At 38.2% G+C, this 17323-nt stretch overlaps 1 protein-coding gene across 3 annotated transcripts in view; it reads right to left on the reverse strand.

Moving 5' to 3' along the window:
• The window catches only part of LOC139468436 (target of Myb1 membrane trafficking protein-like), a 62394-nt gene extending 45098 nt beyond the window's left edge, over nt 1–17296 (reverse strand). For all 3 annotated transcript variants that reach the window (XM_071250400.1, XM_071250399.1, XM_071250397.1), the window contains exon 1: nt 17225–17296. In XM_071250400.1, coding sequence (XP_071106501.1) covers nt 17225–17282 — 58 coding nt within the window. In that variant the 5' untranslated portion in view covers nt 17283–17296. The remainder of the gene's footprint in view (nt 1–17224) is intronic.
• Between the last annotated feature and the right edge of the window lie 27 nt (nt 17297–17323).

Here is a 17323-nt window from a genome sequence, read left to right on the forward strand (position 1 = left end):
CATTGATACTACCTAATTTCGTTTATCCGACATACTCGTTAATCCGACATAATCATATACAACCAACAATGTCAGATTAACGGCACATGACTGTATATACTACTAAATCAGCACTAATTGACAAATATAACTTCTTTGCTGTATAAGTCCACACGTTTTTCATGTGAGCTGCGTAAAGCGTGTAGATAGGCGAAATTCATACAATATAGGTAATGTTACACCAGCTTGTGGCAACAGTTTGCCCATGAGGAAAAGAATGTCCATGTAATTGGGGATGACTCATGTGCACATGGCCAGGACAGAGATGTCCTTCTTTCAGAATCCATAGCAACAATCACCTGATTCAACAGGTGAGGGGGAGGGAGGAAGCAGGTTAGGCTATCTATATAGTTTTCTGTGTTTGCCATCTCCCTGCTGCTGTGAAAATGTATGCCCCGATGTGATAACAAAATACTCGTACCATTGCACTCTCATAAAAAAACTAGGTCATCTTGATCTTTCTTCAGCCAAATTAATTAACAATTTGTTTCAGAAGCAAAGCTACGTAATCTACGTCATGAAGAAATTTAAAGACTGGTACCAAGTGTTTTAAACTTTAAAATGCCATAAAACAAGTTAAACAAATTGTGATAACACGACAAACAGCAAAGTCACACAGCTATCAGAAATTGGTATAGAGCTGATAAACAGTCGCAGACGTAACGTTTACGCAAGACGGACCTGCCGTCTCTTGTGCGCGAGACGCATGTGGTCTGCAGCACTATCCATCCGCAACATCCACAAGATTAATTAAAGCGCGACATAAATTCCCCCCTGCAGAGAGGGACTCCTCACGTTCAGCTTATATTGCAATGTCTGGCGGGTCGTGTGCACAAGGCATTCATCTTCATAACAATATTGGTTGAAGAGTATTTTTGAAACATACAAATATAATCCATACATTTACTGAATTAGGTTGTGATGAAACAAGAACTATCATAAATAAAGGTCATATATCCCTAATACCATGACTCGTTTCACATTTGTTTGTTTTTGTTATCACAAGTGGAAACATCTAACCCAATATGATCACTAAAATTGTCTCTTGTTGTGATGAACCCAAATAGATAAATGTTTCATTTATCATCAGCAGTGGGCAAATGTATGAGCAATCAGATTAATAAGAAGTTATTGTGCAAAACATTAATCATCTTCCCAGGGCATGGGAGTTAACAGACTACCAAAGTCCAGTTTCACCCTCTCCGAACTAGGCTGGAATTTCCAGACTCGATCGTAGCACCACAAGTGGCTATTATGAGTTATAGCCCTTCTATATCCCTCCTACGGACCAATCAGATTCCACCTCTCACATCACTTGCATTTGCTTAAAACAATATGGCGGCGCCCAATCAAGACAATCTGATAGATAATCAAGATCCATACTGTAATAAAATGGGTCTTACCTTGCATCAAATTACATGAGCACCTAGATTAAAAGCATGAAAAGATTTGGAAATACCTTTCGAAGGTACATATGCTTTGCAAATCCTGCAGTTCGTCAAAATCTGCACATTGAAATCAATATTTACAAACCGGATATCTAGTTCACTGGTCGAATTTGATTGGACTAGGCATAGGCTCACTAGTCCAGCCAATACGTAACTCCAGAATTCCAGCCTAGTACGGCAAGGGTGCAAACTGGACTTTTACAGTCAGTTACTCCCTTGCCTTGGGAAGATGTGCATTAATCAGTATTCATCAACAGATAATGAGTTCAGAACTCCAGGCACCACCCCATCATGATCATGTGCCTACAACATGGTGTTGTGAGGAGCTTTAGCGTGTAAGGGAAACACACAAAATTCAACTCCATGACTATTGTCATCTGGTGGGAGCAACTGTTTCAGAGTGAATGTGCAAAACATATGTCACACAAGTAACTAAACTACTGCAGTACCGCGTAAATCATGTCTCTCCAGAGCTCCAGATAAGCTTTTGGTGTTGTGGGTATTTTACGCATGCATTTTAAAATCATTGGCTATCAGTAATTCTATCTGGGTATTTTTTACACATGTGGGTATTTAAGTTAAATATTTAAAAACACTATTCATCTAGTCCCTGCAAACTGGTGTTGTGTTGGTTCGAGAGCTTTATAGGACTAAAAAAATACCACGATACTTCCACAAGAAAGTGTGATGACAAATGATCATGATGTAAATGTCATCTTGGAGTTTGGCAAGGTTGACGGAATGTCCGTTTATAAATTCAAAATAAGTTGCTGATTTGCTAATCGAATACGCAGGGTTACTTCACAATATTTTGATGATATGCACAAGTTTTATTTTTGTAGCGCATCTGTAATGTTCGTTGCGTATTTGATACGCTTGGATTTTATTTTACTGCATATTTCTGCATTTCCGCTGGTATTTTACGCAGATACGCAGCTTATCTGGAGCTCTGCTCTCTCACCATATCACACTCTCACAAGTCAAACAAGGCCACAGTCTACATGGTCTAATGTATCATTGCTCTTCAACCATGCATATTTTATGTATTCAATACAAACTGAACACATTTATGAATGGAAATTGATTTTTCTTTTTTAGGGGATATTCAATGATAATGACATGCATGGGCATTGATCACCTCAGCATCTACTGAGATCCTGGCATGACTTATACTCATCATGGCCACAGTTTGTGTGCATGGTGTAGATTCTATATTCAGCATGACATAACATACCAGCTTACTTGTTCTTGTGGTATTCCAAGCTATTTCTATAAGTATCATTATTGAGCATGTTCAGGATCATAAATTAATTTTTCTTTTCACTATTGTTGCCATCTTCCAAATATGTGGCAGCCCACAGGGCAGTCAGGCTGGTTAGGCTTATCATCAGCTCAGGGCCCTTGCCCCCTCCCTCTACATGCAGCCCTGACAGGGAATGGCACTTCTCCCGGGAAACGCTGCCTAGTCGAACCCACCCAGAACTTTTTCGGAGAATGTGAAGACTCCCCAACACTGCAGCCTTCTGCATTACCCAGATTTTCAGAAGGGCTGTATTCCTGGTAGCAAACCCGGGTACTCTCCCAATGTCAAAAGATTGGGAGGTACCAAACCTAAGGAACCGAGAACAATGGGGAATCGGACAAATTGGTACTTGGGATGCAAGCATGATATTTCGAAAGTGAGGTCCGCATATTTGCCATGTTTTTCTTCAATCTTGTCAGTCACATTAGTGTCAAAAAGGATCAGAAAAGTCAACGATAAAAATGATTTCATTGGATTTATCAAAAAGGACAAGATCAGGTTTGTTGGCCTGGATATGTCCGAGGCTGTAAACAGGCCTCTTCCAAAGAATTTTGTATTTAAATGTTTCCATGATACCCTCTACATATTCCGGGTCGTACCATGGATGGACCTCTGTGTCAAAACCACAAGCATGGCAAAGACAGTAATAAAATGATTGAGTTACACCATCATGTCGCTTAAGATATTGTGTTTGTGCCAAAGCTGGGCATATAATAGTAGTAGTAGTAGTAGTAGTAATAGTAGTAGCTTTCTTTTCTTTTTTTTTACAGTTATCAAGTTTGCAGTATTATGCACTATATGACCTTAAAGATGTAGACCAAAATGTTTTTGTCAAGAAGGATTATTTTTTTCAAACAGGATATCCACATTCAACATGAACTAGTTCATGTATCTACCATGCCTACTGATCCCTTTCAGCACACTGTCCCATTATCAGATGCCAAGGTATCTCAAGTCAACGGATCCCCAAACTGACCATTAGCATTCAAACAAGGCCATTAAGCCAGGCCTGAGACTGCTGGAGGTTTCCTTCTGCTTGACCACCACCATTATGTGTGACACGGCTCTCCTGGCCAGGATGGACATTGTATGTACACTGACTCATGTCTACTACACATAGGGGGCCTCCACTGACCCTCAATGATATCACCGTCCCAGCAGTGAAACATCACATACCAGATAGGACTGACTATTTGCCTCATCTTATTTCTTTTACACCAGGGTCATGGAACTGGAAACACAGTAACCCTGATTGGGTTATTTCTGAGGCAGGAAACCTGTGTATTTGATGCAGTTACCATGGTTACTTTAGAAAAAATGCAACTGAAATATCCCAAATGTGTCACTGGTGACACGACTCATTGCATCTGTCGTAATAAATAAATTACACAGTATTGTCGGGAAATCATCTTTTGAATTAAACAGTGTACATGGTGTAGGTTCGGAAGGATTGACTTATAAATATTTCGTGTTGGAGGTGCAAAAGTGTTGTTTGTTTCATGTTGTTTAACACCTCACTCAGCAATGTTCCAGCTAGATGATGGAGGTCTGTAAATAATCGAGTCTGGACCAGACAATCCAGTGATTGAAATTATAGCATACGAGCATTGATGCACACATTTGGGATAGGATGACATGCATCAACCAAATCAGTGAGTCTGACCACCCGATTCCGTTAGTCGCCTCTCACAACAAGCATAGTCACCTTTTACAGCAAGCATGGGTTGCTGAAGACCTATTTAAAAACCTGTCTGTATACTGTTACATCTGCATTAGTCAATTCTTAAAGATATATATACATATACATCAACAATAACTTAACAGACTGATTATTAACACACAAAAATGAATACCAAAAGAAAATCAAGGTGATTTCGTTTAACAAAAGTCCAGCCCACTCTATATGCTCTATTATCAGTAGTCAATAAGTGGGCGTGCCCCAATTTTATTTTAGTTTATGGAAACTGCTTAAAAATTGCTTGATGAGCCAATCAAATGCCTTGAAATGAATTGCCATTTTTCTTTACAATACACCTGTGACCCCCTTTATAACAGACAAGGGGTCATGATGACCCCAAGATTAGAGTGTCAGGCCAAACCCTGGAAATAGAGGATGCTTTCCATGGATGGGGATGTCTTCAACTATAATGACATGAAGTTCAACCCGAGACCTGACTACCATGGACTACTTACATAATGTTTTTTCCACTTGTATCACAGTTTAACAACATCCGAAACAGGATACAGATTATGTTACGAATACTCACGAATATGTTAGTTACGGCCCTTCTGTGTCAGTGTGATGGCTTTATGTCACTTTGAACATGTTCAAAAGGTTTGGCTGTTCAGGGCTCAAAACTTTTCTTAAACCCAACTTGAAATTATTTTGTACTCGTCCTGCATTATTTTCAGTTGCCCTATTAAATTTTATACGGTTTTATTCTCAGTTATTGTTACTATTTTCAGTTATTAACCTTTGAGTTGAGGGTATTTACGACAAACAGTACATAATTCAGTCACTGCCACCTCCATTCAAATACGCCCATTCAGAGCCATTCAGCCATTAATATTTCGTATTTCGATTCTTAGTCATACAGTGTTCCTGCTGGCTTTTAACCTAAAAGTCCCCTCTAATTTGTCAGTCCCAACTTTCAACAATTAAATGTATAAAAATTACCTGGTTATAATTCATTCAACATGACATCATCTCTGAAATAACTTAGTTAGATCTACGTGATCTACACATCATTCACCCAAAGTTCAGTCACAAGTTTCTCTTTTTTTTTGTATTTCAAGACTAAGTTGCTACAAATATATACTTATCTTCAAACTAAAGCAAAATGTTATTTCCTTGCACTAAAAATAGACATGGGGACACCCTGAAGGTAACGGACAAGCTGACTTCAGTCGAAAAATATACTTGTATGAATATTGCCGATGTTTTGTCCAACAACAAAGATTTATAAGGAACACTATTTGCCAATCCACAGGGACTGGCAGTCACATGAATCACCGGCCCTTGCCAAATTTTACTGGCAAAAAACTGGTAATTACCGGTAAACGGAAACACTGAATAACTTCTTTTTTATCATGCTTTTTTTCTTGTCAACCACACCATTCCCAATCAAAAACAGACATTACCCTCACCACAAATTATTCACTTTCACTTTGACATCTGAGAATCATTAACGAGTCGCTTACAACAAAAACAAACATATTTAAAAAAATAGTTTCGAGACCTGCTGCGCAAACACAGGTTTGTACATTTCTTCAATGGACAGCTGCCAAGTATGTCTTCTATTTATGACATTTATGTATTTTGTTATTATTACTGTAAATGCACGAAAAATGAAAACGTATTTTAGGTCCGAAATATTCCTGCACATTTTATTGAAAATGATTCGAGATGAATTGATATGATTAAAATATATGCATGTACTTGCCCAGAAGGACAAGCTTTTCTTCAATCTTTTCTCGCTCTGCACATGCTGCACTTGTCAAGTTGACGAGTTGATTTTTTATATATGCCATATATATATGTCAGCTTAACACGTTAGGAGAGGCCAAAGTGATGCAAGGCAAAGACACTTATACTAATCACTGCTTATGTCTGAGTGAGTGAGTGAGTTTGGTTTTACGCCGCTTTGGGCAATATTCCAGCAATATCACAGCGGGGGACAGCAGAAATGGGCTTCAAACCTTGTACCCATGTCGGGAATCGAACCCGGGTCTTCGGTGTGACGAGTAAACGCTTTAACCACTAGGCTACCCGACCGCCCTTATGTCTTTGAGGTAACCCTGGGACATGGGTACAAACACAGGGTTCAACCATAACCATATGTCCACTAGTCCAAGACTTGTAAGCCTCAGGCAGGACAGATGACATTTCCTTGTGGACATCAACTTTTACCATAAAGTACATGGCAACTGTCATTATCGCAGAATAGTAAAAATATCAATTAAATCCTAATCTAGAACCAGTGAACTCCAGATCCACTGGTACCACCTCAGACCATTGGCCCACCACATTCTGACCATGGGGACACAGGCAGGTCACTGAGTACGATCACCTGGTCCTCAAATCAATCCTCTCATCATTAAACCATGGTGCACTGGGGACCTTGTCTGCACTGGAATCCTGAAGAGAGTCCTCCTTCCAGAAGATGTCACATGACCTAACAGACACGTGATACACATAGTCGAAGAATAACAGTTCGGGCATTAATCCCGCAAAAGGTCAGTCATCATTCCTAAAGTCACGGAACTAAAAACACATTTCTTATTGATCTATGGGACTATTTGATCCATAAGTCAATATGTCAGACGTCCGAACACAGATAATCAGCACGTTCTATGTTTTTGTGATAATTGCCATGATGACAAGTACCAACAGTTCCCTGATCAGCACATTCCTTCAATGAATTCAAGCTTATTGGGATGAAATCTAATACACTAATAGTGATTTCAGAACTGACAATGCTGAAGCTGGATACATCAGACAATGCATAGGGCACCCTTCAGATCAGTCAATACGAGCAACATGAGTAATGGATAGAATTCACTTTGGACAACAGCCACTTAAATGTGTTTATCTAATTCATTATAGCTTCATCAAAGTCAATTATCTTATTAACACACACATTCTAGGTTATTTTTGGCTTGGGATGTAATACTTCAAGAAACTAATTAGAGTTTCTTGTTCAAGACCAACCTGACATTTTGTTTTCATAGATGGCAATAAGAGTGTAAATGCTGTTTTACATCGCAATCATAAATATTTCAGCGATATTATATCTAAATTCTGAAAATAATCAAGTCTTGGACAGGCAAACGTTTGTTTGGAAAAGCAACAATGTATGGTGTTGAGATACACTGACACACAATAACCAGGTCACCATGGTCACAGATAAAGCATCCTCCCCAGTCAGCTCATAGGTCAGTCAGCCCAGAAAAGCATTGACTGTTCTATTCTACTCTTGTTTTCCAAGCAGGGAGACAAGCATGAGATACCGGGGTCCCATTTCTGCCCTGACTGTCCGCTGAGAAACAAGCATGGGATACTGGGGACCTATTACTACCCTGAATATCCACTGAAATGTAGTGAAAGACAAGCAGACACCGGAGTCCAGTTTCTGCCCCGACTGTCCACTGAGAAACAAGCGTGGGTTACTGGGGACCTGTTCTGCCCAGAATATCAACTAAGAGATAAGCATTTAATAAACAGATGTTAAACAGTATCCCTGTTTCTCACATGTTGCAACCACTGGTAAGTGATTGAGTTTGCAGTTGGGAATCATGTACATACTTTCAAGACAAATGTACACATGGTCTATGTTAAACAAAAGATGAATGAAAAGCACAGAAACCATGGTAACTTAATCTGTATTTTACTATTTATGCTAATTCATTTCTAGCAGAGTAGCATGATCAACATGTGTAACAATGATGATAAACCTTTCGAAAATATTTTTTTTGCATTAGTTTGAATCTGGAAATGTATCAATGTTAATCTCACAAAGCTTCACTTCAGCACAGATAATACACTTACAGCATACAAACTGGGTTTGTTTTTAGTGGCTGTGGCTAATCCTAGCACTCGCCAGGCAACCCACCTTCAACCAACACAAGACACAGACTTTCAACAATTGTATGATCCCACAGATTCTAAATGAATACAAGCTGACCTTCTCTTATTTATAACATGTAGAAGGCAGCACTTCGTTACAAACATTTAAGCATGATATGAATAATAAATGACTCAGTAAATCACACATTAGTGAAATCTGGCAGTATCACAATAATGAAGCTCTGAGATCCAAAGTGTGAATTAAACTGGTTAACATGAGTGAGCAAAACATGGTTAAATTGTCTTTTAATATATTTTTAGAAATCTAGATTCGGCAGACTTGCTTGAGTGAGGTCAGGTGAAATGGGGGTTAATATCGAATCCAAGATTATTGCCCCTCTATCACTGTATATAGCGACTAGGTCTGGGACGAGTCCAAATTTACTATCCGGGTACCCACTGTAGGTCTCAACATGCTCAAGAGATGGGAACACAATGTCTAATTGGGAATAGTTTAATTGTACCCCTGGCACAAACTGTTTAGATACATTTATGAAACCAGAGGCCATAAAATAGATAAATGGTCTCTTATGAAACGATCGAATCATGCATACACTGAAGTTGACTGAAGCTTTATCTTTACTCAAACATATACAAGTATACATAATGTGTGCATCATCATCATAAAGAAATGGGAACATTAGCGACTTGAAGTGTAACCATTGAGCTCTAGTGTGTTTTTGTCATTAAACAATATGTCATGTGACTAACAACGGGTCCAGGTAGTACTGTGGGTACCCCGGTCCTACACAGGATCCACCCGACCAGAGTACCCGAGTTACCCGTCCCACCCCTAATAGTGACAGGCATGCATGTGTGAGTGTGTTGCTACTTGTACTAGTACTGAGATTATATACCATGTGGCAGTTTAACATGAATACCCCACTCAGACAACTGACTCCGAGACGACCAGTCCTTGTTTTAGCCCCTCAATGCCAAGTGCAAGGCAGGGCAACAAGTACCATCTTTTAAAGACTATTGGTATGACGCAGCCGGGGTATCGAACTCTGAAACTTGAACTCTCCAGGCATACACTCTACCACTAGACCACAAAGGCGGTCACTTGCTTGGGAAATTTCAGATAGTTTTGCGAGAGAGTCTGCATGAGAGTCTGCACATTGTTATTCCTTAAACCTGTACTTTTACATCCTGTAAACATTCACTAATAAAGTACTAAGTGGTCATTTTTTAATATTTAAGACCACAAAAACTTCATTTCAACCTAAACATGCAGTAGGTAACATCTGCCCTATGCCATATTCAGCATTACAAAATAACCAGTGCTCAATGGTGAATACCCATGGTCATGATAATGCAAAATGCTATCAACAGAAACTACGGGTGTTCATGGTCGTTGAACCAATGTGAGATATGAAAATTGAAAATTAGTTTCAATTATTTTCTGCCTAGACTATCATGTTCATAGCAACAGTCTGACCCAGTGTATAAAATTCCCCAAACTTTCAATCAGGCAACCGGACTGGCAACATTGCAAAGTTACCAGACCAGATAAAATGTTGTCAGGCCAGAATGTTCTAGACTAAGGAACAAAAGGGTTAAGATAAGAATAGGAAGTGATAAGAAAATAGCACTAGTGAGTGAGTGAGTTGGGTTCAATGCCGCTTTTAACAGTATTCCAGTTATATCACGGCGTGTCAGCTAAATGTGGGAGGAAAGCCCAAAGTGATGCACTTCGGTGAAACCCACGAGCACGGGTACGGTGCTGACAAACGTAGAAACATAATCGGGGTTCATTCAGATCTGGAACACTAAAATGCAAGGCCTTATCAACATGATCAAGGCTTTTCGGGGCTTTCAACTGTAATTTTCAAGGTTTATAGCTGGGTTTTTAACCATAGTCTGTCAATATTTGGCTTTATTCCAGCATACTATATATTAGTCGTAAAACCTAACAAACAGTATGAACATCAAAATTTATTGTCACAACCAACAAATAAAATAAATAAAGCCTGTCATGAATTGTAATACTTTTTTAACAAGTTTTTGTCCTGTTGTACGTATTCAAGGCTTTTCAAGCTATTTTGGTGATTTCCAAGGCATTTCAAGGTTGACACTAAAATTAAAGAACTTTTCAAGCTCGTACAAACCCTGATTTTGTACTTTCAAGTTTCGTTCTACAATGTTGTATACACATGATGCACACAACGGAAGTAAGGAGAGTGTGAAGTGAGTACATATTGCTCCCTATGATGCAACACACAGACATGTACACAACCCTAACAGGAAAGATCAACACAGACTACGATGACAGTCTCATCTCTGTGGACACAACATATCAAGCCTACAGCCATGTAACCTCCCACTGATATCTGTCATCGTAATATAAGTCAGTCAAGTTGATGCAGTCTATTCAATTATAGCAGGACTCCAAATGTTACAGGATTTCTCAGAGTTCATTAATCGTTAAATCTAATTATATTTATCAAGACAAGCAAATATGAATTTACCATAAATACAGAGCCAGAAAAGCCTATCAATGCTCTGAGGACGCTCTAATTAGTTTCATATATTGTTCTGTTATTGGCAATACTGTTCTCAGATCTGACCTAATTTACCATGTTAGTATTGTTTGCATGATTTCATTTGGAATATATATTTAATGAAAGCAATGTTTTCTTTTTTTCCATTACGTTAGTTGCTGTGGCCACAAAAATCACGACAATCTTGAACATACTGAACTGTTCGGCGACACTGTCAACAGTTAAACGACTAACGAGTGACAGACAACCTGTCATTGTGTATTAGTTGCTTAATCCTACATAATACAGAGACTTGCCAACCAGTTGAAACTCTTATAACAAGTGTTGATATATTTGACACAAGGGTGAGATTCTTTTTATAATCCAAAATCACTCTTCCAACCTTTTCAGTTTGTAAACAGTAACAACCAGTGCCTTGAGAGTACAAAGTCGGCTAATCAGCTTCAATGGCAGAGAGATTGGTGATGTCATTTGATTGTGATGTTATGGCAACCGACATCACAATGGTCAGTAAAGCATTGTGATGCAATTTCATTGTTGGAATATTTCTAAAGAAATATTGCTTGATCTCACCCAAGGGATATCTCCTATGGAAGCCAGCTTTGAATGACATTGTATGTGACATTCCAATCTCATTAAAAAATCAGATCTTAGTTCTCGCCATTGCTAAACAAAGATTTGAGGACATCCCATTACAGGTCATGTCAGAACGACCTTTCATCCGACCAATCAAAGCGTCGCTTACCTGATCATGAAAGTGATGGTCGGAATGTGTTGTCTAATCACGCAACCTCGAAAACGCTAACACAGGGTATTCCGAACGACAGTTACGGCCCATACAACTGATTCCATCAAAATCATCGTCTACCGATCGCTTCCGTGGGAAAAATATGAACAGAGGAGGCGTTGCAAAGTACGTGGGAAGCACTTCCATACAATCTCAACCATATATATTAGACATTCCGGTATGTTTGTTTGTTCAGTTTTCAAAATTTTAATCGAAAACTGTGTCAACATATTTTTCAAGCGTGGTCTGAAATGGAAGTTGCCTGGTTGAAACGAGTGTCGTAAAGCTCAAGAAAGCTGCTTTCTAATTGGCTGATGTCGACTTCTCGTTAGTAATTTCAGTGGTCGGTCAAAGTTCGCGAAAGGTCTTTCTGACGTGACCCGTAATGGGATGTTATCAGATCTTTGTTTAGCAACAGCGAGAACTAAGATCTGATTTTAATGAGATTGGTGACATTCATGAGATAAGGGACCTTATGGGTGAAACATCACATTTTGACTTCTTATTACATGATAAAACTATAGTATCTTCATCTTAGGAACACAAAGATACAATTTACAAGCAAGTGATAACGGTGTTTGTTAGAACCTTCATCGAAACGTCACTCCTAGTTGTGATAAAGAAGATGTTCATCCATATATCTTATCCTTACTTAGTAGTCCAACATCTAAATGCCTTTCAAAGAAGAAATTCAAGTTTCACAAAACTAACTTTAGTTATATCATGTATAGTAACATCACAATTCGTGTGTGACTCATATATACGGTTATGAACTGGGACAAAGTACTGGCTGTGAAATCATTGTCCTAGATAAGGTAGATGACCATCTGATGACGGCCTACTACCCTTGGCTAATACCTAGGCCCACTGGTCAGCTGAACAATTCCACGTAATTGACTTACTCCTATTATGCGGAGATCTAGAACCAGTTTACACAATATGGGGAGCCATGTGGAACCACTTTTTATCTAATCTAGCTTTGTACACCATGGTAGTATATGTAGTATAATCTTCACACAAACTTTTATAAAATGACTGAATGCGTTAAACTGTACTTGACATTAAGTCTTCAAGGTTTTCTCCTCTAGCATACTTTGTATTTGAATTCTGACCCGATTAGGGCACCCGAAATTTCTAGCTGTATTTTCAACATTAGGACAAAGATCCCATTATGTTGAAAATTTAAAACGCTGACATAAATTTCTTGAACTATTTCAAATGAAAATTACACTTTATTGATTGTTATGACATTCCTGACAAGCCTATTCCCAATGGAAGCGTCTGTCACAGATTTAAGAATATTGTGACTAATTACGTACTAATTATATAACCACATAGTATATTTCTGTCTGACAGTGCAACGGGAAGTATGGCCACAGAGGTTATCATGGTTAAGCACCCAGTCAAAGACTTCTGTTCAGTCAAATACAATGCTAATTTGGAGGCATTTAGGAACCTGCTGCACAACAGGCGCAATTACCACGGTTACATATTCACAGCCTGCAAGCTTATGCAGTCACCAAGCATTGGGAAATGGGTGAGTGAGTGAGTTGGGATGGACACCAGTATTCAGGTATTTCCCAGTGTGTCAGGTCAACAGGCATAAGGAAGGGAGACATTATAAGGAGGAAATAATATCACATGGTCCTGACAGATAATTAGGTTTATGGACCTTTCTTGGCCCAGTCGTCTGAGTAGCTGCAATTCGCTTTACAGAGTTGCATCCCTTGGGCACGCCAGAAACCTATGATAGTAAGCTTTAACCCTAGTGCACTCTGATCATGTTTTTAGACTTTTCAGCACCATACCCTGCTCATGAGTTTCAAAGTGGTAAACATCTTAGACCTGCATCACTTCGGACTTTCCTCCCACATGAAGCTTACACGCCGTGATATAACAGGAATACTGTTCCAACCCAACTCACTCACTCACTCACATTTGTATCACCCGAAAACATTTACAGTCAACAATGGTAAAGGGTGTTGTTGTGAACATCCACCCATCCTGGCATTATTTTAATATAAGGAAAGAAATAAACATCACAAATTCATTGCTTGATCATTTTGTAAAGTAAAGTTATTATAGAACATCAAGCTCAACATTTTCAACATGCAGTGCTAAACACTGGCAACAAATTTTCCTTCTTTTTCATTACCTGCCATTGCCTGCCACATGGTATATTGACAAAGATTCCATGAAACAAAAAGTATTTTTCGGTCATGCTTTGCAGAGAGTAAACAATGTATATTATTAGGGTGCCTATTGGGCGTATTTTCACTTTTGCACTTGTATTACAATAGTATCACAAAAGTCGTAAACTATTGCAATTGTAAGGCTTGATAATTATATTAATTAATGTAATAGATATAAACAAAGTATTGCCGACAATGTCAAAGTAGGCCATTTCCCTCCCTGTCGCTACTCAAACCAAAGGCAGGTTACTCTAATGTGACATCCTCGATGCTCAACACATGGCAGGTTTTAAATTCGACTTAAATTAACGAGTTTTCTTATGCATAATTAATTTATTTTATAACTAATGCGACTACTGAAACTATTGATTGTTATGCATACCATTGAAAATACCATTGGTATTTTTAAATTACTATCGGTGTAGTACTATTGTAGGACAAACAACTGCAATACATTGATAGTCTCATATATCGTTACAGTCTACATACTATAGCCATGATTGTGAGATAACCTGATAGACAATTCCCAACACGATCAGCATAGTGCTATTAACATGATAAAGTATTCTGCCAGGACAATAAAGTTAATCAGACTTAACACTGCTTAAAAGATATGTCGAGTCAATGGAGTTTGGGGAAACAAGGTTTCCCTGTATATTAAGACTGGCAAGGTTATAACGTACATGTTGTCAATGAACTGTGGAGATTGCTCCAGACAATGCAGTTTTTAGTAGGTTCAGGAGGTCGAAAGAAGGAATGGGATGTTCTTGCAGAATAGACTCACAGACTCATGGATTTCACCTTTCTTTCTTTCAACATTATACACAAGAAAAAAACGTCATCAACTGATGAAGCCTGACCACCCAATTCATTGTAGTGGCTTCTTATGACAAGCATTGGTTATTGGCGCCAATTCTATTCCAGAATCATCACATGGTTTTGATAGTGTCATGAATCAAACATTTAACAATGAATAAAACATAAGTGCAGTTTAAATTCTACATGGTAAAAGCAACCCAAACAACTAGGTGATGAACGATACAGTAAATCGAGACATTCTGAATTGACCAACCCTTGTGAAAGGATGGCCCAGGCAGTGACTTGTGTAGGAAATGGTCAATACAACATGTGGACAGAGCTCTGGTGTCCACATTGCCTCCATATGACAATAAACTGACCTCAGCAAAATCAACACATCCAATAAGAAAACAATTGTCAACATCACATTCATTAACCTTGTTCACTATAGGATGTCTTCAACTTGTCAGCTGGGTATGTAACAGCACACTAACCATGGTAACAGTCATTTAGCATGTCCAGTAATATGATACGTATCAATATGATCTTGGCATGCTTGGTGAATTTTGTTCTTTGCAATTATGTCTTGAAATAAATGTGTGTCTTACGAGGTTATGTTAACCGTGTAGAGTATGTAAACTGTGGCACAATGTTACCAGTAATACAAACAGTTTATGCATCCTGGAAAAATCAGTAATTTTATGGCAAAATGATCAAGCATAATTTTCAAATGTGCAGAAAGCTGTGACATCCCTTTCAGATGTGACATGTTACTTACAACCACTGTGTATTGGATCAGATCACAAAATTATTCAGCTCTACTCAGCACTACTGTCTGCCAGACCTACAAAATACTTCTCATCCACCACAGTAGTTAGCCCTGGAAGTTCGCCCTCACCAGCGTGAATACATGTTTTCCGGTAGCACCATGATCATATTTATACAGACATTACCATGATTATTATCAGAATATATCTAAACAATGATTACGGTCAGTAGAATATATACAATTTTTTAAACATTTCAAAACCTGAGACAGTCAACAAGGTCAAAACTTTCTTAATAGCATGTAAAACATGTGAAAGAGGTTAATAACATCCATATGTCATTCATATTGTATATCATCATAATCATGCATACAATAATCATAATAGCCATATATCATTGATATGCAAAGACATCATTCTGGCTGAAAATAATATTAATTGAACTTTGTCAACATTTCTCATGTTCATGATGTTAAAATGGTTAATCAAGTTTATTATGTGTATCACATATGAATGTTAAATTATGTACATATCACATCATGGATCTAGAAGCATCAAAACTGTAACAATAGCCATGAATGCATGATGACTAGTTCTGGTGTAAACATGGTAAATGATTCTGTAGCCTATATTTGGCTTTTAGTATTTACACCTGCATCATGCTTTTGTGTGTGTGTGGTTCTTTCGTAGAGACAATCAAACAAAAGCACCCAGAATCTGGTCTACTATACAGGTATCTCCACTGCAACCTTACGTGCCAGATTGCTACACATGTCACACAATAGTATGAGCAAATTATGCTTTTCAATAAGGAACAGGGTTTACAAGAAGTATACTCTACATGACAATACATGATACCTGATGTGTCATTTAAATATGTGGATATATACGGTATTGTTCCTGTACATTGAACATGTTAATCATAATTACACAATGTACACACTACATGTAAAACTGCCATAGCATCAACCTTATCTAAACACATGATACACGTTATAGCCAAACATGATTTTAAAAATACACAAAAGTATATATTGTATCACTCTTATTGGTTATTCCTAGTCCATTATCACTGATAATGCTTATAAGGTTAATACATCATGTACACATCACCACTTTGCACTGACAACCAACTGTCATAACAATTCATGTAATCAGACGATTGCATTTATCCTGTTCAACAATAATATTTCGTAAATATTCGTACAATGGCCATGCTGTTTAGATATTTAAATAGTGTCACCGAATTATTCCACAAAGTTCATTATCAATGCTTGAGTCGCTAGATATGACATCATGCCATCATCTGTTGTTATAAAACCAAAACCACACTACAACATAATTCAAATATTTCCATCAAGAAAATGGCATAACTTCCTATCATGTCTGTTGCAATCCGGAAATGCAACATAGGCGAAAAGGTCGTGGTGACACTTTCACTAAATGTTATACACCTTTCACGAGTGACATCTACTTTGACAACAGGAGCTGTGCTTGAAATAACGTTTATTTAACGGATCAACGGATACTCAATTTACGAGAAGTCATGGCGTTATGTCATCAGACAATTTTAGAACAAGTAAACAAACGAGATTGTCGATATACAAGAAGATAAACAACTTGCCAGTCAGGTTACCTTGCTATTGCATTGGAAAATGCGACGTCATGTACGAAATGCACTTGTGATAGAAAATATTGAAAAAACACTCGAGTTGGTGTTTTACAGAAATGTTATCTTAGTGAAATAATGTTGAAATACAGACCTATTAACTGTCCAACTTGAGTTGTAAGTGGATTTCCGTGACCAAAGAGAGCCGCCATTTTGACAAAGTGCCCGAACGTCACTTCCGGTTCTATAAATA

The sequence above is a fragment of the Haliotis cracherodii genome, unplaced genomic scaffold, assembly GCF_022045235.1.
Source record: "Haliotis cracherodii isolate W230 unplaced genomic scaffold, xgHalCrac1.p SCAF_2, whole genome shotgun sequence".
Classification (NCBI taxonomy): Eukaryota; Metazoa; Mollusca; class Gastropoda; order Lepetellida; family Haliotidae; genus Haliotis; species Haliotis cracherodii.